The sequence below is a fragment of the Durio zibethinus genome, chromosome 18 (genome assembly GCF_047325235.1).
Source record: "Durio zibethinus cultivar Kanyao isolate XHJ-2024 chromosome 18, ASM4732523v1, whole genome shotgun sequence".
Taxonomy (NCBI): Eukaryota; Viridiplantae; Streptophyta; class Magnoliopsida; order Malvales; family Malvaceae; genus Durio; species Durio zibethinus.
This window is the reverse complement of record NC_143179.1, coordinates 10,481,369-10,501,880: the sequence shown is the minus strand read 5'-3', so window position 1 is coordinate 10,501,880 and position 20,512 is coordinate 10,481,369. Positions and strand designations below refer to the sequence as shown.

Sequence of the window (20,512 nt, the reverse complement as noted above, 5' to 3'; positions counted from 1 at the left end):
AGAACATATGAACTGTGACAGAAAGATTATTTTTTCAAATACACAAATATATAAATATAAGATTTTTTGTGCAAAATCTTCAAATAATATAATGTCATTACAAAAATTAAATACAAAAAAAAAAAAAAAAAAGATAATTGTATGATAGTGGAATTTTGAAAAGTTAATATGTCTCCATTAACATATATTTAAAAATAAAAAATTCAATTATTAAATAAACATATAGCAACTATCTATAAAGAATAATAATTCAAAACAAAATTCAATATAAAGAAATACTTTGCAATTGTTGTAATCAGCTTTCGTATTTTGAAATTATCATTAATATATCAAATGTATTTCTTTAATATATGTAATCAAATAATTATTAATCAAATTATCTTCTGTTGATTTATGTAACAAAATATTAAAAAAAAAAAACAAATTTTTATTTTTTATTTTTTGGTTGAAAAGGTTCATTGTTTATTACCATTTATCAACGAGGGCTTGATTGAAAGGAAGAAATCTTAAAATCTTAAGATTTCATATTTAAATCTTGTCATGTATGTATTTGATTTAATTTTTTAGAGTTAATTTATTTTCAAATTTTATTTTTAATAGGATAAATTTATAATTTATCCTCAAATTTCAAAATTGAATAGGGTCAAATAATTCATTTATAACATGGCTCGTTTTGAGCAAATTTCAAATGAAATTTTTTAAGTGAAGTCCGTAATTTTTTTAATAAAATTGATTAAATTAAAATTTTACTAAAAAATAAAAGTAAATAGATTAATATAATTCAACAAAAATATTAATTAATATGTAAAAATCATTAAAAATACAATTTATAATTTAAATTTGATTAGTATTTATTTAACGGTAAAAATTTTATAAAAATTTTTATATAAAAATAATTATTTAAAAAAAATCAAAATTTATTAATTTTTTTAAAATTTACACACTTGATTTATATACCAAAAGCTTTCAATTTATCAATTTTAATTTTTATTTAATCTTTTTTAATAAAAAATTTTACAAATTTTATGTAAAAAACTTTGTTCACGTCTTTTTCATAACACTTATAATTAATGTTACTGTGGAAACAGGAATAGTAATCTAAGGTATAGGCAGGAGCATAATAATATAATAATAAGAATAAGAAAAAAATAAAAGAGGTTTACTTGAAACCCAAAAGTCCACGAGATCCAATGACTTTATATTACCGTCAACCCCCAAGCCCATTTAATAATTAAGCTCAAGCTACCATAACTACTCCTTTACTAGGCTGGCTAAAAGCTGGGCTGAAAAGGAAAATAATACTAATTAATAAAATAATTAAAATGACAATCAAATTTTTTAAAGTTTTCATTAAACATCCGTGCAACAATTTCTGTCACAAAAAATAAATTTCATTTTCTAAACAAAAATATTTATCTTATGTGGACTTTTTACTTCTCAATGTGTTAAATAAATATAAAAATAAATAAATAAATGAGAGCGAAACCAGGACAGGGGTAGGAAGCGGCTGGACCCAGAAGCTTAAAGCCGAGCCCCCTGCGCGCGAATGTACGATTCAATGTTCACATAACGGTTCCGAGAAACCGCACCCACCCGCTTCTCTCTCCCCCTTGTACTATTCCACCATTCTCTATCTTCTGTTTCTGTCTATTGGATGACTCCAAAACCTTGTCTTCTCTCTTTGTCTCGCCGTTTCTTCATACAAATTATCTTTGGTCGCCTCGCCGCCTTCTCTCTTTTCTCTGCCCCCTTCCTTACTTTCTTTTCCCCTCTGTTTTTGCCTTTGAGAACAAACCACAGTTCCGGATTCTTTCTAGGTACGCTCTTTTTCTTGTTCTTTTTTTTTTTCAAAAAAAAATCTTTTTAGGGTTTGATTGTTTTTTATTGATACTAGGAAGGTGCGTTTTAGTCAATTTATCTCCTTTGTTAACACTGGCTGCTATTTCTGTTAGTGAAATTGTGCGTTGCCTGCAGTTTTTGTGTCTTTTTCTGTTTCGGTTATTGATACATTGCGTCTCTTTTTGTTTGTGGGTTTTCTTTTTCTGATTAGGGTAAATTTTTTGTTTGATGCTTGCTAATTGTTTCAATTTAAATTGTGTTTGTTTCAATTATAAAGGTCCTTTTTTTTTGTACGTATTGAATTACTGTTGTTGTTATTTTTATTGTGGATAGAGTTTCTATATCTTGCATTATTTGCTACGTGCTGCTCACTCGATGTTGAGTTAAATCAAATTATGAATACTATCTTTACTAAAAACTTGGTTAACTTTGTTTCCGTACTTACTTGCTTTGGCTTCAACTTGAGTTTTGACTAGCACGACTGAAAAAAAATAGATTCGCTATACCTCTTTTGTTTTCTTTGGGAGTGGACTATTTCTTAAGATGATGTTGCACAAGCTGCAATGGTTGTGAAGCTCCTTTTATGGCATATTTATTGGTCCATATCAATAGGGGGTCCCTTATTTCTCAAAGAAGAAGCCCAATTAGAAATTTGGAAACATTTGTCATTGTCATTTCGGGTGGGGTTTGGATTTTGTGGTTTTGTTACAGTATCACTTCAACTTTTAGATTTCTCACATGCCTTGGATTTGTTTTCTGATATACTTTTGAACAATATATATGAATTTATAAGCACTGGATGTGTTGTGCTTTGCACTGCTTAAGCAGTCTTCTGAATTATTCTGATTCAAAGGTGATTCAAATATGTACTGCTCTTTTTTTCTTTTTCTTTTTTTTTTTTTTTTATGATTCAAGGTCTTTCCTTGGTGGCTTACAATTTTCAGTTTGTGCATGCAGGATGATGTTCGGTGTGTGATCAAGAGCATATCTTCTTCTATATTGCTATGATCTTTTTCTGCGATTTCTTTTGACATCTGGTGTCAATGGTAGCTGATCAACGGAGAAAGCGACTGAATGGTGTCAGCATTGCTGGCTGCAATTCTCAGGACCAATACAGAACCAAAAAGACAAAACTAGAGTCACTACAAAATGATTTAAACACAAAATCTTCTATTTCCCTTGAGTGGGATGGGAACCAAAAAAAAGTTATTGCCAAAAGGGAACAAATTAGCTTAAGTTGGAGGCATTTGAGGCCATTTACAGATTCCAAAATAAGTTACCACAGAGTTTTGGCAGATGTTTTGACTCTTCCTTGTGAAATTTTTGACTTAGAAAACTTGACAGGGGTGCTTTCTTATGAGGTAATATGCTTGTTATTCTTCACAGTTGCTTCAAATGTCCTTTTTCTGCTGATCTCATGCTTTATGGAATTTACATTGAAATTGTTACAGGTTTGGCAGACTCATCTGTCTGAAAATGAGAGAAATCTTCTGGTACAGTTTCTTCCTACAGGAACAGACAAAGAGCAGGTTCTGCAAGCATTGCTTGCTGGGGATAACTTTCACTTTGGAAATCCTTTTCTTAAATGGTGAGTATATATATTTACTTTTGACACTTCCTCCCCCTATGTAGAATGGATCCTTTCTTCTTGTAGTTTCTATTGCCCGTGTGATATATGTGTGACAAATATGTTTACCCATAAATGCACATATGTATTTTGCGACTATTTTACTTGTAATTAATTTACATAGAAGTTACAGCTCTTGGGGGAATGACTGTTTTATTTCTCTTGTTCTATTTTCAGGAGATATAGTATTTGAGGATTCTAATGTAGAGTTGAGTTTGCTATATTTGACTAGAATTTATGCTTACAGGGGTACATCACTTTGTTCGGGTGATCTTTTCCCTGATGTAGCTATTCAGGAGGAACAATGTTTAAAAGCCAAGAAGAAAGCATACTACTCAGATTTGCAGGACTACCATAATGAGTATGTGAACATAGCCAAATATACCCATGAATATATGCTATTCTTGGCACAGTTGCATTTGGTGCTGATAATATGGTTGAAACTTTTTGCTTCTTGTGGCAGTATTGTAGACAATTTGCAGAAATTGAAGGAGAAATGGGAAAGCTGCAAAGATCCAGAACAAGAGATTGTGCAGAAGTTATGGAGGTTTGTATTTGCTACATGTTTCACTTTATGTTTAAGAGATGGGTTTTAGCAAAGGAAGGTTCTTTTGTGTGAAATAAGTGCAACTAACTAACACATACATTAGCAACGATGTGTTTTCAGGAACTTGTTTCTCAGCTTCGTTGTTATAACAATGCCATAATATGGAATACAATACCGTTGGCTGTTCGATTTTGAAAATTTCCTCTTGTAATTGGTTGTTCAGAACAAAAATTAAGGATTAATTTTTTTGTTCATTTTATTGAATATTTAACTCCTTTTATGTGTTAAGATCAAATCTCATTTTTGGGTTGCAATCAATTTATTTGGTAGGTCAAGAAGAGTTGGCAAGAAAAGGGTTTTCTCACATTCAAATGAATCTAAGATTGGCAACATTGAGCAGGATGTTACAGCTACTTCTGAATCTTGTTCTTGGGTTGCAGATGAGAAAGCATGCAGTAGTGATAACCAAAATTCTTCTGTTGGGAAGGGAGGAGAACTACAAAGAAGGTAATGTCTTTCCATGGTGAACCACCATGCTTGATCTATTGTCATTTTGCCCAACTTGTTGAGGTTCACTAGAGTGAGAGTTTGAATATCGTTTTCTTAAATCATGCTTTGCCTGAGTTTAGTACTTCATTTTCTGTAGTTACTTTTCTGGTTTTCTTTTAACTGCAACTAGAAATGTGATTCATTTATTTAGGCAATATATAAAATATTGTGACCCTCAGAATCTTCATAGTGGGTTTTACAAAATGTAAATGATAAGATTTCTATAGAGCAAAGGTGACCCTGTATCTTTTTTCCCTATCCCCATATGGGTGGAATACCTTTGATTTCTGTGCTAAGAAATTGTAGCTTTCTTATTCTTTTCTAGAGTAGTTTTCTTGTTGGCTTTTTTTGCAGCACATAGCTTTTCCTTATTACAACTATATTTATCTGTAAATTGTGTTCCTAAAGAAAAAAAATAAATATATTTGCTGCCTAAGAGGTTTGAAGTATAAACATTCTATGTGGGTATTTTTACACACCATGCTATTTAGGTTCTGTGGGAAATTACATTGCAGATATGCTGGTCAAAGTTTCGCTGCTTGTAATGTTATTTTCAGCTTGTAGGATCACTTTTAGCTTCATTATTGTCTTTATTTGCAGTTTAGGTGGTACTCAATCTTGTCATTTTCGCTGAACTAGATATTTTGTGAACCATAACAATGTTTGAGAAACTTTTTGCAGCATTTAGGTATCTTGGTGGGAATTTGTTATTGGGGCTGCATTAGTTTCTTTTAGTTTTACTCAGTTTGTTTTATTCCATGGCGAATGAATCTTATTAGTTGTCATGGGTATCAGAATGTACAAGAAAGGTTTCATCAAGGACAAAGGTCGAAATCTCTTGACTGCTCAGGATGATGAACTGACTATGGAAGCAAGATGCAGAAAGGGTGACAAGATACACAAGCGCAATATTCAACAGAGTGATGGTGCCAAATATATGTCATTTTTTAAGGTCAGAAGCTGCTTTGATTGGTATAAATTGTAAGATTATATTGAGGAGGTGCCTTTTATCTTGATTAGTTATCTCCTTGGATTAGAATTTATCCTTTCTGGTACAGGATTAGTCATTAATTAAACTCTGGATTAGTTTACACTAGGATGCAACTTCTGGAAGCTTCTTTTATGAGTTTTCCTGAGCTGAACCATTGGCCAGATGCTTGGCTGATTGTTTCTACTGAGATATGGTTGTGCCATTACTGCTCTGGTATCTTGTCGCTTTCTAGGCTTTATAGTAAATAAAATCTCAGTTCTTGCCATTATACCATGGGGCAGGAAAAATTACTATAGTGTACTAGTGATGGCTTGCATGTTTATCTTGCCCTTCCGTTATATTCTTTAAACAAGGATTTCTTTAGTATCTAATAATATTCAGCCTTCTCTCTCGCTCTCTCACGTTCTTTCTTAAGTAATTGCTGGTTATCTGCCTTTGATATGTTTCAGATAAGCAAGAAGCAACTTGAACTTATTAAGAATATGAAGCAGTCTGGTACAATCATTCAATCTAGATCTCTCAACCATGTCCTAGGTGACATTGATAGCTTGCATGTGCAACCATATGAAGTATTCATAGAAGAAGAACTGAGGAAGTTGCACAAACATTGGTGAGTATTGAAGCAAACAATTCTTTCTTGAACTCTGAAAATTTTCATTATACCTCTGCTCAACGTAATAGTTGTTTAAACAGGTTGAGATTGGTAAAGGAAGATCTCCCTGCAGCATATGCAAGCAGGAGAGAGATAAAGTTAAAGAAATGGGAAATAAGCCAGTCATTGGAGCAAGATATGAAGGAAAAACTAAATCCAGTGCTGGAGGTAATTACTCTGTCCCCTTTCCCCTTGTATATGTATAGTTTGGTTGCTTGCATAGCTGTTGCTTGTTTGATATTCACCAAACTCATTGGATCTGTGTTTCTATTGTTATGTGGCTATCTTCTATGCTACTACAATAATGTTGATCTTTTTGTTGGGGTGTCAGGATGAGGAGGAAGATACTGGAAAGCTCCAGGATCAGGAAGACAATGTTGGTATAAACTTGGCTGTTCTAGATGTAGAAAAAGAGGACCCTGAGAAGTTGCTTGAGGATCAGAGGGATACCGAAGCAACAAACAGTGAGTCCGGCATGGAAGAGGGGGAGTCTGTTCTGGCTTTACAGCATAATCAGTTGCCACAGCAGATTTCTTCTATTGATAGTGGCCATATTTGCAATTGTGAGGATATTGAGTCTGAAAACAATAAGAATCTCTCGAAATCAGATGTTGCTTCTTCAGATGTATCTGAGCACTTGGAGAATTTGAATGCAACTGTTAATCAGGAAGTTCCCAAAAATGGCTGGCCCACAGACAGCATGCCACTCTCTTACAATGATTCTACCGCTGGCCATGAATACACATCTCTCTGTGGATTGCCACTCACTCATCAAGCCAATGAAGATCAACAGAACCAAATGATTGATCTGGAATCAGACTTGCATGAAGAAAGTACTGGGAAAGTTTTGTTGCATGGACATTCTGAAGATGTGTCCTTTAGTTCTTATATGAACCAGGATCGAAATGAGCTGCTTCAATCTTTCTTCAAGGATCAGGGAATGTTTTTGCATCATAGCGAGCAGAAACAGACAGCGCTAGATTTCCAGCTCCCAAAGAATGTGTTGATGGAAAATGGTCATTTTAATGGGGAATTTCAGGAGCAGTTGCAGTCATCACTTGCTTTAGATGAGGGGCAAAAGAGGCTGAATGAGGTTTATATGCAACAAAACATGTCAGAAAACATTTACACTGATGGGGGTAGATACTTGTCCCCAAGGCAAGAACACTTGCCTTTAGGAAATATGCAGGATTGGGCTGTCAATCCTGCCCGCATGTCAGCACCTTTCCAACATCAATTGAATAGTGGAGAATTGTTGAGTCAAAACTGGTTTACCGGAGAGCATCAAGTTCAAGTTCGTGGTGGATGGGCTGGTTCAGATGGTTTTAGTGGTTCAAGTCAGAGTATTGCCAGTGGAAGCAATGCAGACCAGAGCCTATTTAGTGTTCTATCTCAATGTAACCAACTTCTTTCAAGTAGCGCTTATGAATCAATGGGCTCTACTGAGCAGTTCATTCCGCAGAGGAACAATGGAATGGTGAGGGAGAGCTCTTCTGGAATAATTGGAAATAGTTTACAGCAAGCTGCTCATCCACCTGATTATTTAGGGGGTGGTGATGGAACTACCTCACTGATGACTGATGATATGGGATGGATGAGCTTGCCACATCAGAATTCTGCTTTGCATGATCCGATGGCGAAACCATATTTGAGGTCATGGAATCAATAAGGGGTCTTTTTTTTTTTTCCTTGGAGGAATAGAATTTCTAAAGATCGTGGAATTAGTTGGAGGTTTAAAGGTTATTTGTGGTGAACTGGTTTGGAGGATTGGAAGATAAGTTGAATGCAAACTTCGTCTAATGGGGGTTGTGTTTCTTATATTAATTTTAGAGGAATGATAGGTTATTTACTACTGCAGATTTGCAGGAGTGGAGAATACAAGAGTCGGAGATAGGTTTTTGTACATACCTATACAAAGAGCCAACTGAACTCAACATCCTTGTTTTGTATATACGTAGATTTTAGGTGAAGGATGAAAAAGTCCTGGCATCTCATATTCGGTCGATTTACATATCACATTGGGGAATTTTTTTTTTTTAAATATCTTTTATATTCCTCTTTTCTCATTGAGTATGAAGTATTTTCAATGATTTTGGAGGCTCTAATTGCAACTCCTCTCTCTCTCTCTCTCTCTCTCTCTCAGTTTAACAATGTATTTTTATCAGGTTGTGGATTGGGTAATAAATAATAATACATGGGAATGGGAATGGGAATGGGAATGGGTCAAAGGGACAAGTGTTGACTGTTTATAGCTTGTAAACATAGTTGATGCCGGATTTCAAGTTCCAAAGCAGGAAGTGGTTATAAAGACTACAGGTGGTGAGTTTGGGGGGGAGGGGTTGATTTCTCGCATGGTGAAAGACCCATATTTTGGTTGCGCATGTGACGGGCTGCAATCTGCATACAGCCAGTGAGTGAGTCAGGTGAATAATCTCATCTACCATCCTTGTTCAATTATCAGCATGACACAGCACTGCATTCCAGGTTCCAGGTTATGAAAGCGTTAGATGAAACAATATTCTCCTCTTCCCTACTAAACTAAACAATGTTGCGATCTCACTCTCTATAATACAGGTGTTCTATACGCTACCCATAAAACAATGATTGGATTAGATTAGTAGTAAGTAGTTCGTTATAACTGCAATGAATGTAAATTGTAAAGGAATAATGGGTAATACTAAGAGCTTCGGAGATCGCAATTAAAGAATGAATAGAATAGAGCTGTATCCGAAGCCATGAATCTCATAAAACATGCCATTTCTTTCTAGTTTCTTCATTGTTGGCTTTGGTGTTTGAATTCCTACTTCTCAGCGATGGACAAGGACAACAAAAAGAAGGAAGTGATTCGATTAGAGCGTGAATCCGTCATTCCCATTCTCAAGCCCAAGCTCATCATGACTTTGGCCAACCTCGTTGGTATTCATTTCTCCAATCCCTCCTCTTCTGGGTTTCCCATTATTTTTCGCAAAATTTTCTCCTCTCTTGTTGTTGCTTTTCTATGTGTTTCCTGGCTTTTTTTTTTTTTTGGATGATTGCTATGTGGGATATTTGTCGTAATAGCTTTGACGTTTTATACTTTTTGTTTTTAGGTCTTGTTCCTCTTAGGTCCTAACTGGTTTCATGTGTTACAGAATATAGTTCAGATCGGGCTGAATTTCTAAAGTTCTGCAAGAGAGTTGAGTACACAATTAGAGCTTGGTATCTACTTCAGTTCGAGGATTTGATGGTATTCATCTCTTCTTTACAAACATAACCTTTCAAGCATTTTGTTCATCTTTCTTGCTTTTTGATCTAATTTTAGTTGAATTTATGTTTGCAGCAATTATACTCCCTCTTTGACCCTGTATATGGGGCTCAGAAGTTGGAGCAGCAGAATTTATCTCCTGAAGAAGTTGATATACTTGAACAGAATTTCTTGACATATTTATTTCAGGTATTCTTCGTGTTGCACCTAATGGAACAAAAAGAAATAATGGCTGTCGGAGAAATTGATAGTAAAAAATCTGTGGAATAACAAGCATTCACTAATGTGCAAGCAACTGTCATTGATGTGACTTGAATTTCATTTATGAAATAAGAGTGTCTCTGATGCTTTTCCAAACATGACTAAAATTGAATCCAACAACACAATATATGCAACTTTTATTAGCTATCAATTTATCATCAGGTTGGAAGTTGAAATTCCATTCTTTGGTGTACAGGTGATGAAGAAGAGTAATTTTAAGATAGCTACAAATGAGGAGATCGACGTTGCACTTGCAGGGCAATATCTTCTTAATCTTCCCATAACAGTTGATGAATCTAAGGTCATCTGCAACTTCATGTGTTAGGCACAATATCATGGCCAATTATTAAGACCTTATTTGAATATATAGTATGGATTTTCTTTTTCTGTGTTATTCAAATTCGTTGATCTTGGCATTATGTTTTTCCTGAATGCAGATTGACAAGACGCTTCTGAAGAGATATTTTTCAGAGCATCCCCAAGAAAACCTTCCAGATTTTGCTGATAAGGTTGTGATAACAATTTAGCATAGAAGTTGCATCATTCTTGGTGTTTTTTCTAACAATAACTAGTAGGGCAAATGCTCTCTTTTCTTGTGTTTGACATACAACAAAACCTATAATGCTGAAACCAAAAAGGATTTTGATTTGAACTTATTCTCTTTACTGAGCCTTTAGTTTACACTAGTTTATCTTTTCTCCTAGAATTTGTCATGTGCTGTTTTCAATGTATCTGTACAATTAGATAGGCCAGAGTCTAGAGGTTTGCTTTGGCTAATGGCTTTATCTTATGCATGAGATCGGTATCAGATGATTTTCTCAATTATTTTGCCAATGCCGTCTGAACATCTCTATAGGTGTAATAAATATTCACCAAATATATTACAAGTGTAGAGGCAATTCAATACCATCAAACTAGGAAATTTTGGAAGCTCTTGCTTGTACATATTTGATTTAGAAGTATTAGTTGAACTCTCTTTATTTGTTTAGCTAAGTATAATTCTTTTTGTCTTTAGTACATTATCTTCAGACGTGGGATAGGAATTGATCGTACAACTGATTACTTTTTCATGGAGAAGGTGGACATGATCATTGCACGTCTTTGGGCATTTCTTTTGAGGCTTACTCGGTGAGTATGTTTTGGACAGTCATTACCATTTATGAGTTGGCATGATATATTCTTGGTGAAAGCACCTTTACTTACTGTTGCTTAGATTAATTTAGAAATTTTTTTATGGCTAAGCCTATGGAATGTAATTTAACGATTTTTCTCCTATTTGAAATATCTTGGAATTAGTATGAATTGTAGATTGAGGTAATGTTCAGCCATTCTGCGGTCTTCACTTTTTAGGGGTCCTAAATTGTTAACTTACTACATAAAATATAGAGTTGGACACGAGATGCTTTTAGTATCTATCTCCTCTTCCTTACTTGATTGCTTTATACATTTTTTTCTTCTTCCTTCTAATGCTTTCCAGAAATATGGTCCTTGCAGGTTGGACAAACTTTTGAGCAGAAGATCAGCAAGGCGACATAAGAAAGTGCCAAAGAAGGATGATAAAATTAACCCTGAAGCAGACAGTGAAGATTTGTATGTTGAGCGGATCCGTCTTGAAAATATGGACCTAAGGTTCTGAATTACCATCTTCATATGCTGTTATTTTGGAAGACAGCATTCATTCATGAACATATCTACCATATATCTGGAGTATAGTAGCTTTCTAAGCACCTTGAAGGATGCTTTCCATGCTATCATCTTTTCATTTTGAATAAGTCCTGAAAAATTACAAATTTCATGCAGTTATATTTTTTAGCTTTATGTTTGAGTTTACTAATATTTACATATTTATTTCCTCTTAAATACGTAATGTGATTTTCCTATTTATGTCATGCCATGTCCTGAATTGCTGGTATTGTTGCCACTCAATAACTTTCTTATTCTGTTTTAACCCAGCATCCGGAACTTGGTGAGCAAGACTACAATCCAGGAACCTACTTTTGATAGGATAATTGTTGTTTACAGGTACTGTCTATTGCATCTTATCATACAAGTTTCCAATTGATATTAAATAGAAATTGTCAATGATGTCTTTCTTGGCTCATTGATATCTATTTATTCAAAAGCCAGTTTCTTGGTCATTTTTTATTGCAAGGTTGAACTATTGATTGTTCAAACAGTATTCTGGAAGAAGCCTCAGTTTCTTATTCTCTTGATCTGGAGAGAATGATCTTATCCATGAGAGATATTTCTATGGAGAAGATTCATAAAAATCATTGCTATTCTCATTTTCTTTTGGAGAGAAGGCTACATTATTTGCGGAACTGGAGTCTTTCTAAATTAGTTTTATAAAATTCATAAAGAGCAATTCATAGACATCTAAGAACTACTGGGAATTTCCAGGAGAGCAAGCGCCAAACCAAATATGGAACGAGGAATATATGTAAAACATTTCAAACATATTCCAATGGCAGATCTTGAAATAGCCCTTGTGAGTCTCTCTTAGATCTTTGTGCTCAAAGCTTTTATATGACATGTGATCTTGCGCATGATATTATTTTGTTTGTTCTTAACAGCCTGAAAAGAAAAATCCAGGATTAACTCCTATGGACTGGGTCAAGTTCCTTGCCTCTGCTGTTGTGGGACTGGTCAGTTGAGCAATGATGTTTCTCACTCATCTGTTCTTGTCTTTCCTCCGTCATTTCTTGTCTGCCTGGTATTCATATTGATAGAATGCTCTATTACCGTGCCTTTCTTCTCAGGTTGCTGTATTTAGTTCTCTTGAAATGCCTAAAGCTGATCTGTGGGTCATTTTTGCCATTTTGTCAACTGTGATTGGTTACTGTGCTAAGACATATTTCACGTATGTTTTCCTCCATCTTTGATTAATATATGTAATGTGTCATATGCTCTTCACTATATTAATGCATTTGAAAACCCCATTAGTATGGCTCTTGATGTTAACTTAAGCCAGTAAAGAGATGTCTTCTTAATGCATGTCCTCCGTTTAATCCGATGCATAGTGAAGGACCAGGGGCCTTGATTGATTGTTTTCGAGTTACTGTCCCACATGCCTCTGGCTGGCTGTCTAGGGAGTATACTTAATTACTAGGTGCCTCCGTTTCTTTCCATGTTTCAAATTATTTGACCTAGTAATTTGTTTTATTATTTGTCATATTGCCATATAGGTTTCAAGCAAACATGGATGCATATCAGAATTTAATAACACAGTCCATGTATGACAAACAACTTGATAGTGGAAGGGGCACTTTGCTTCACTTGTGTGATGATGTGATTCAACAGGAAGTAAGTTGCATTCTTTTTGTCTTCTTTCTCTCTCTCTCTCTCTCTCTCTCTCTCTCTCTCTCTCTCTCTCTCTCAGAGGAATCAAGAGAAGCTGTATATGCTTTACCATTTAAAGCTTAATCTATCAGGTACTTTATAAAAGATTAATTGACCTCAATGAAATCAGATTTTGCATTAATTACTAGGATATATAGTTGCCAGGCTTTGATGTATATACAGGGTAAGATAATGAGAATAGAGTCTTGTCTTACTTTTGAATGAGAGTTACTATACCTTTATCTTGTTTCTGTTCCACCTTTTTCCTTCATACTGAAGGATAATCTTGTGGGCAGGTGAAAGAGGTAATCATCTCATTCTTTATACTAATGGAGAAAGGTAAAGCCACCATGGAGGTATGCATCATCATCTTTTCATTATTGCTTGCTTTGTTGTTGGATTTCTATGTGGATATCTTTGTAGGTGAAAAAGATTTCATGTGGATCTGTTTCTAATATTGCATAACCTTTTAATGATTCGATACAGGATTTGGATCTATGGTGTGAAGAACTAATTAAAGATGAGTTTGGGGAGAGCTGTAACTTTGATGTGGATGATGCGGTTGAAAAGCTAGAGAAGTTGAAAATTATTACTCGGGTGGGGGTCCAGATATTTCCTCCTCGACAAACTTGATTATATTATTCACGTTGGTTTGTATATATATTCTATATTTCTCCTCAAAAATTGGTTTGTGAATAGAGAATGTTAATGAATTCAGGATTCTATTGGACGATATAACTGTGTTGGATTGAAACGTGCTAATGAGATAATTGGTGTGACCACAGAAGAAGTTGTGCTTAAGGCAAGACAGGGTTCTATTTCAGCTTAATAAATGCTGCTGCTGCTGCCTTGGTAAGTTGGGCTACCTTTTCCATACCTGATAACTTGATGATAGCAATCGGCAGGTGACAAGTCTACTCATTTGCACCTTTGCTCCAAGGTTTCAGATGGAAGGAACCGTGTTGTCAAAAGTATCCTTTCCATATATCTTCTTTTCAAACCTACCAATGTTCTTGTAACTACTTTTCATTGAAACGCACCCTGCATGTAATTTTATTTTTTATTTTTGGAATATAATAAATGTAGGGTGTTGAGTTCTGTTTTTCTAATTATATGCATCTTGCAAAGTATACTCTATATATAATAATAATAATTATATGCCTTCTCAATCTAAAACTACTGTCAAGTACTTGTACATATATATATGATGAGGAATGGAGGTGTTAACAGTCAGAGTTACTAGGAAACTTTCAATGGATCAGTTAACCTGGGAGAGAGCGATCAGTTTATTAGGAGGAGGAATTCTTATAGCTAGCTAGCGAGGGGGATTGAAATTAATGGATACAACCAGGCAGGCATTGCTTGAATTGTTTTTAATTTAATATTCTAATTGTTGTTATCTGGATTTAATATAAACAAGTAAATTACAAATTTACTACCCAAAACACACCTAAACAGAGCGTTTTCTGTGGACTACACTTTCGGCACGGCAAGCTTCTATTGCTTCATCATTTCATATTTTTCTTCCTTTCAATGTGGCAAACGATGTCGTTTCAATAATAAAAATTATTATAATTAAGTTATATTCTTTATTATTTAATTTATTATAATTTGGTCTTTTTGAAAAAAAACCTCAATTGCTTCAGGATTAGGTTTTAGAGTCCTTTGATTTTGCTAAAATATGTCGTAAGTATTTTTTTTTAATATTAAATAAAAATTATTTATAATAATAATTTTACATTAAATATCAAATTTGTTTATATTTTCAATTCATTAATTAATAATATTATTTTATATAATAATTCTAAAGTGCAACTAGGTTTAAAATCCAATTGGTAAAAAATAAAAATTAAACTTAAAACCCTAACTACAACACCCCTTCTGCCCTCTGTACTCGGCCCTCATAAAGGAGTTAGATTTTGGGTGCTCTGTCTGTGATTTGTGTGGGTTTTGAGCAGAAGGGAGCAGAGAAATATGAGATTTAATAAGCAGAAGCGTCACAGGAAGACAGTGAGATTTTTCTCAGTGTGCTTCGGGTTCAGGCAGCCCTTCAAGGTTCTTTGCGATGGAACTTTTGTTCACCACCTTCTTCACAATGACCTAACACCCGCCGACAACGCTCTCTCCAATTGTCTTTCTGCCTCTGTCAAGCTTTTCACCACCAGGTTCCTTTTTCTTTTAACTTTTCCTTATTGGGTTGGCTCTCCAAAGCTAATTGCTTTTGTATGAAAAATCCAACACCTTTTTTTTTTTTTTTGGTGGGTTTTCAGCTGTGTTCTGGCGGAGCTGAAAAAACTTGGTGCTTCCCAGTCTGCATCCTTCCAAGCAGCTCGTAAACTCACAATTGCAAGGTAACCCTTTCTCTTTCTCTCTTTCGTCGTAAATCTTGCTTCTGAATTATGATGCCCTGGCTTCTATTTGAATTTCTTTTATTCTTCAGATAATATTCCTGGAAAGTTAATCCTATGCAATCTTTCTTCTAGTTTGGCCTTCATTCTATGAATTAAATTTGTTTGCACTGTAATTGAACCTTGTATTTAGATGTGATCATGAGAAGAGGGTCACTGCTGATGCTTGCATTGCGGAGGTCATTGGAGAACATAATTCTGAACACTTTTTTGTTGCTACCCAGGATGCTGATCTCCGAAAGAAACTTCAGAAGGCAACTTTCTTTCCTTTTCTTCACCTTTTATGTTGCTATTTGGTCTATTGTTTTGCATTTTATGTACATTTAGTTCCTTCATGGACATATTATTTTTTGCTTCCAACTTGAAATTCATAGAATTTGGAGATTCTATGTATTCTGTTATTCAATCTCTTTAACTGAAATTTGTGTGAAAATTTTCCCTTGAACCTTTGAACATGTATTTTAATTTGTTTCTTTGTCTTCCTTTAGGTGCCTAATGTTCCTTTAATATTTGGTCTAAGAAATGCCCTTTTCCTTGAGACACCATCTAAATTTCAGAGGGAGTTTGTCAAATCTTCTGAAGAAAAACGCCTTCATATGACTGAGAATGAGTATAAGGCATTAGAGAAGAGGACTACTAGCATTTCTGCAAATGCGGATACAGAGGATTCATCTGACAAAGAAGGTTTGGGTTGTCATAGTCCAGGGTTGCTGCCACATAATACCAGGAATTATTCTGGGAAGGAGAGAGATATAAAGGATAGAGTTCGATTTAAAAGAAAGAAAGCTAAGGTAAGGACCTTTCTCATATCCATCTTCCTATTTGTACCAATTTGGTCATATTTGAACATCTCTAACCTAATCTAGTTACAAATTTACTGTGTGCAGGAGTTTTATGATTTATGTCTTTTTTACATGCAGGAGTTCTATGATTTATGTGCTTTTTCTAAAACATGCATTATGCATACTTTATATATATATATATAATTTGGTGCTGTGCTATCATTCCTATGTAACTGCTTTCTTTAACAAACCACATGAGATCAACATTTTTTCTTGAATTTTATAGGGCCCAAATCCACTTTCAGTTAAGAAGAAAAAGAATCATGAAAACCCAAATCTTGCATCTCGGAAGGTAAGCTTGATTTGAATGTAGAACTGTTTCTGGTTGCTTGCACTTTCTCTTTCAGATTTGTTTACCTTGTCTTTGGAATTGAGTTAAATAATCTGATGGCATTATTAAACTATTACTTTGACCATTGGAATGGAAGTTAAAATTTACTTCCATACACTATATGATGTGTAAGTCTCTTTGCAGGAAGTTAAGGGTGATGATGGCAATGCTCAAAGCAAGAGGAAAAGGAAGAGGTCAAGCAGAGGCAAAAGACATGCTGAGACAGATGGTGTGTAGAGCGTTGTATTAAGGCATGGCTGAAAAAAATTTGTTGTAATTATGATGGTATGCCGATTGCGATGCAATTTATTTATTCAATTAAAGAAATTCAACTTTGGTATTGATGATGTTTTTACTCTCCAAAAAGACTTATTGCTCAGAGCCTTAAAGACACTAGGGGAAGTTAAGGGGGATCATGTGTAATTTCTTAGCTTTATTCATGGCGTTTCTCAAGAATGTCAGCATGGCGATTCATTTTTGATCTTTCTCACCTCGGCCCTGCCATCCGTTGCCCCTTCCTCGTTGTTTGATTTTGTTTCAACAATCACATTAGTTCAATATTTGTATTGGTGGAAATTAAATAAGCATGACAAAGTGATCACATCACATGTTTGTTAATTAAATTATTGTAAAAATATGTAGGTATTCAAGTAATTCGATAGTATAAACCATGGTTTCGAAAATGTTAATTAGTTATGACTATATCGGCTAGATTATTATATGTATCTTTCATTGATCGCATATATTAAAATTGAGATTACAAATGTAAGGGAAAGACAACTCGGAAACAAAAACAAAAAAAAAAAAAACAAAATAGAAAGAATGAAACGGTCTGGTCTGTTGGGCCGCACTAGTGTCTAGGCCCAAAGAATTTGCAACCTTGGAAGTCTACTCTACCGCAAAAAGTTAACAACCACGGTTCAGGATGAGGATACGATTCTTTCTTTTACTACAGTCTCATTGCTTGTATCATTGGTTAATGGTTAGTATAAAGGTTTCACTTTTATCTGTCATTAATCCCTCTTATTTCAAGTGAACAGATTCTATAGCTGTTGGCTGTGGCTGTCTAACAGCTAGAAACTAGAGTGACTCCCTCAAACATTTTTACTCATTACTCAATATTGTGGTTACCATCATAGTAACAAATGAAGGTGTACAATGACATCTCTTCAACATTATGACAGGAACATCGGAAACATAGCACACCCTTTACACTTATTCGACAGTTATTCTGTGTTCTTATGCTTGTAGCAAAAATCTCTGCTCTTATGCTTCAAATTAAAAAAGGAAAAATAAATACAGACGGTTCACAATAAGGAAATGAAATTCTTCTATTATATCATTCAACGAAACTGCCTGCTGAGGGCCAAAATCTGGCATTCCTTCACATTGGTTGTTATCAGCGTTTACTTCTTCTCACAAATTTCCATTGCCACATAACGCACAGCAACTAGCTTTCCTTGCTAAAATTATTCCTTCAATCTGCGATTGGTGCTGATGAACGGTTACATCATAGAAATGCGGCAGTGCTGATCCTTTTGTCAGTAGATTAGAAAAGTTCGCTAAAAGACAAGGGCTCCAAAAGTACTTACAGTATGGATAATGAACATTATTACGGTCAGTGAATGTGCAGAAACAAAAGGTCAAAGTCTATAATGTTTCTGTATATTATCCCATTAAGCTGGTTAATGGGAAACATAGAAGCTTGTAACATTTAAACACATATGATATCATAATTGTACAATGAATTGTAAACTAAAGGAAGGAAAGGCTTTGCTAAATACTTATATCAACGTATAACAATGATGTCTGACACAATCCAGGACATTGCCAGAAAGTTGCAAATGATCAACAACAAAACATCATCTCATTGTTAGAAAAGCTAAATCAATTTCCAAGAACATGTAAATTAAGGGAAAGAAGTACATGGTTGAAGTACGAAGGACTTTTTCTTCCCACAAAAATCAATCCAACAAACAAAGGCTTTTAACAAGAAGTCAAGAATCATCCATTTGAAAAGTGCATATACAATCATAATGCCCTAAGTTTTTTTTTGCTTTAACAGCCCAAAGTTAAAATGCAGGGCCAGTGGCAATAGTCAAAGCATGTTATATTGAGTGTATGGCTATACACATTGACAGGGAGAGTAAAAAAAGGCTACCAATCGATCATGAATTAGAAGATTGATTAAGATGGACCTGGTCGAGGAGCTTAGCTCTGTATTCATTGACAGCACTAAAGCATAGGCACATCTGTTGCTCAAGTTCTTCGAGACGGTCAAAAAACTTGATGTGGTTATTGCGAAGATGTTTCACGACTTCATGGATGGGGAATATTTCCCTACCCCTCTCCAATCCAAATCGTATAAGCTGCATGTCTCCCTCAACTGCACTATACAACCAGTCAACAAGGCAAACAATGGTGTCAAGATCTTCTTTATGGGCAAAAGTTCCCATTACAGCAGCTTTAAGTTGAGCCATATGACCAAGCTGTTTCCTCTTGAGATAACTTGGAACATAAACGGGACAAAGTGGGGTAGCGACAAGGCCTACAATGGCAGCAAGGGCATGAGTGGAGATAACCACGGCTGAAACAACAACTCCAACAACAGTGCCGATTAGGCAAATGGCAGAACCAGTAGTTGCACGGTGCAGGAAGCGATCTCTAGAAAGGGATTTGAAGAGGCGGTGATCAAGCTGCTCCTTGAGCTGGGAGAAACTGCGGCGCAATTCGTTGAAGTTATGGGAATCAGGACAAGGAAAAGGATTTTCAAGACTATCAAATTGGCTAAAAACATCGAACGCCCAGTTACACTGCGACTGATTGATGGAATTTAGGTCATATGGAAACTCTTGAAGAAGGTCATTAATAGGAGCATAGAGGGCACGAGCACGACGTAGGCATTGGAAGAGCGAGAGGCAGAGAGTGGTGATATTTTCGCTGTGATCAAAGTAGGTAGAAACCAAGCGAGTAAGGGTAGCTTTGGGATTGGAGTGGCTAAGAGCTTGGCGGACGCAATCTCTGTTGGGTTGCAGCACCTGCGACGAGCAAAGCTGGTGGTTATCCATATCCCCGTTTTCAATCACATTCTCAACTTGCAGTAGCTCTTCAATCCTGGAGCGTATCCCAATGCAAGAATTGGTCTGCACAGCGAGAGTGTATTCGCGAGTGAGATTGAAGGTGGGGGAGAGCTGAGTGGCGCTGGATCTGGGCGTTCCGTCAGTGGAATTCCCTGATACACGAAAGCAAGTTTAATTGAGGCATTAACAAAAACGCTTCCCGTGCAAGCGAAAAAATGGAGGGAGGACATAACAACATCACCTTGGGAAAGTGGGGGACAAGAATTGTAACCGATTGATTGAGTTTGAGTTTGAGGTGAGGTGGGATGTGCTGCGGAGGGGCTCGAGGGCGATGACTTGAAGTTGAAGGAGAGGCACTGCATCTTCTTGTTTACAAGTACGTAAGAAGATTGAAAAAAAATAGTATATATATATATATATATAGAGAGAGAGAGAGAGAGAGAGAGATTGAAAAGTCGAAAGCAGTTTTTCCGGTCAAGGACTGCATTTTATACTTGTGTGGTGGACATTGGACAATGAAGAGAGTACTGGGGGAGGAGTCAATGACTTTCTTACTTGGTAATTAAGATGCCAGCCCGGCATGCATTGCATTGCGTGGGTAATTCTGATTCTACAAACTACTTACTTGCAGGGCTGTGCAAGTTAGGGAGGTAGTTTGCTAAATTATTATTATTAATTTAATTAATTAATTAATTTACTTATTTATGTAAATGATGACAAATATGAACAAATGCCAGTTATTTTGTTGATACTCATTAGCCATTGCAAAACAGAGGGTAAGAGGTGATCAGTGTTTTCCCAA

At 35.4% G+C, this 20,512-nt stretch overlaps 4 protein-coding genes across 4 annotated transcripts; 3 read left to right on the top strand and 1 right to left on the bottom strand.

Annotated features, from left to right (window-relative positions):
• The first annotated feature begins 1,487 nt into the window (after positions 1 to 1,487).
• LOC111299478 (uncharacterized) lies at positions 1,488 to 8,310 on the top strand. The gene is made up of 10 exons (XM_022894691.2): positions 1,488 to 1,817; positions 2,797 to 3,200; positions 3,291 to 3,427; positions 3,714 to 3,827; positions 3,930 to 4,013; positions 4,344 to 4,520; positions 5,358 to 5,514; positions 6,003 to 6,163; positions 6,247 to 6,373; positions 6,537 to 8,310. The coding sequence occupies exons 2-10, from the start codon at positions 2,883 to 2,885 to the stop codon at positions 7,872 to 7,874; spliced, it is 2,613 nt and encodes an 870-aa protein (XP_022750426.2). The 5' UTR covers positions 1,488 to 1,817; positions 2,797 to 2,882; the 3' UTR covers positions 7,875 to 8,310.
• Positions 8,311 to 8,399: 89 nt separating this feature from the next.
• Positions 8,400 to 14,158, top strand: LOC111300466 (uncharacterized). Its single transcript, XM_089747453.1, has 16 exons — positions 8,400 to 8,628; positions 9,017 to 9,121; positions 9,337 to 9,431; positions 9,525 to 9,638; positions 9,907 to 10,011; positions 10,148 to 10,219; positions 10,726 to 10,838; positions 11,205 to 11,339; positions 11,664 to 11,732; positions 12,111 to 12,198; positions 12,284 to 12,355; positions 12,470 to 12,570; positions 12,896 to 13,013; positions 13,346 to 13,405; positions 13,536 to 13,646; positions 13,768 to 14,158. Exons 2-16 carry the CDS (start codon positions 9,019 to 9,021, stop codon positions 13,876 to 13,878), a joined length of 1,467 nt encoding a protein of 488 aa, XP_089603579.1. The 5' UTR covers positions 8,400 to 8,628; positions 9,017 to 9,018; the 3' UTR covers positions 13,879 to 14,158.
• Positions 14,159 to 14,872: 714 nt separating this feature from the next.
• Positions 14,873 to 17,108, top strand: LOC111300465 (uncharacterized). The gene is made up of 6 exons (XM_022896096.2): positions 14,873 to 15,214; positions 15,320 to 15,400; positions 15,591 to 15,711; positions 15,946 to 16,248; positions 16,526 to 16,591; positions 16,775 to 17,108. The coding sequence occupies exons 1-6, from the start codon at positions 15,024 to 15,026 to the stop codon at positions 16,865 to 16,867; spliced, it is 855 nt and encodes a 284-aa protein (XP_022751831.1). The 5' UTR covers positions 14,873 to 15,023; the 3' UTR covers positions 16,868 to 17,108.
• Positions 17,109 to 18,560: 1,452 nt separating this feature from the next.
• On the bottom strand, positions 18,561 to 20,188 carry LOC111299477 (UPF0496 protein At3g19330-like). Its single transcript, XM_022894690.2, has 2 exons — positions 19,952 to 20,188; positions 18,561 to 19,862 (listed from the first exon to the last, which is right to left on the bottom strand). The coding sequence occupies exons 1-2, from the start codon at positions 20,070 to 20,072 to the stop codon at positions 18,799 to 18,801; spliced, it is 1,185 nt and encodes a 394-aa protein (XP_022750425.1). The 5' UTR covers positions 20,073 to 20,188; the 3' UTR covers positions 18,561 to 18,798.
• Between the last annotated feature and the right edge of the window lie 324 nt (positions 20,189 to 20,512).

Excerpts from the sequence above, each read along its gene's own strand:
- LOC111299478 (XM_022894691.2), top strand. The coding sequence starts at position 2,883 with ATGGTAGCTGATCAACGGAGAAAGCGACTGAATGGTGTCAGCATTGCT. Across the intron at positions 3,201-3,290 it reads CAGGGGTGCTTTCTTATGAG|GTTTGGCAGACTCATCTGTC; the intron begins GTAATATGCTTG and ends AAATTGTTACAG. Across the intron at positions 4,014-4,343 it reads ATTGTGCAGAAGTTATGGAG|GTCAAGAAGAGTTGGCAAGA; the intron begins GTTTGTATTTGC and ends TTTATTTGGTAG.
- LOC111299477 (XM_022894690.2), bottom strand. The coding sequence starts at position 20,072 with ATGCAGTGCCTCTCCTTCAACTTCAAGTCATCGCCCTCGAGCCCCTCC. Across the intron at positions 19,863-19,951 it reads TTGTCCCCCACTTTCCCAAG|GGAATTCCACTGACGGAACG; the intron begins GTGATGTTGTTA and ends TTCGTGTATCAG.
- LOC111300466 (XM_089747453.1), top strand. The coding sequence starts at position 9,019 with ATGGACAAGGACAACAAAAAGAAGGAAGTGATTCGATTAGAGCGTGAA. Across the intron at positions 12,571-12,895 it reads TGTGCTAAGACATATTTCAC|GTTTCAAGCAAACATGGATG; the intron begins GTATGTTTTCCT and ends ATTGCCATATAG. Across the intron at positions 13,647-13,767 it reads AGTTGAAAATTATTACTCGG|GATTCTATTGGACGATATAA; the intron begins GTGGGGGTCCAG and ends TAATGAATTCAG.
- LOC111300465 (XM_022896096.2), top strand. The coding sequence starts at position 15,024 with ATGAGATTTAATAAGCAGAAGCGTCACAGGAAGACAGTGAGATTTTTC. Across the intron at positions 15,215-15,319 it reads GTCAAGCTTTTCACCACCAG|CTGTGTTCTGGCGGAGCTGA; the intron begins GTTCCTTTTTCT and ends GTGGGTTTTCAG. Across the intron at positions 16,592-16,774 it reads CAAATCTTGCATCTCGGAAG|GAAGTTAAGGGTGATGATGG; the intron begins GTAAGCTTGATT and ends GTCTCTTTGCAG.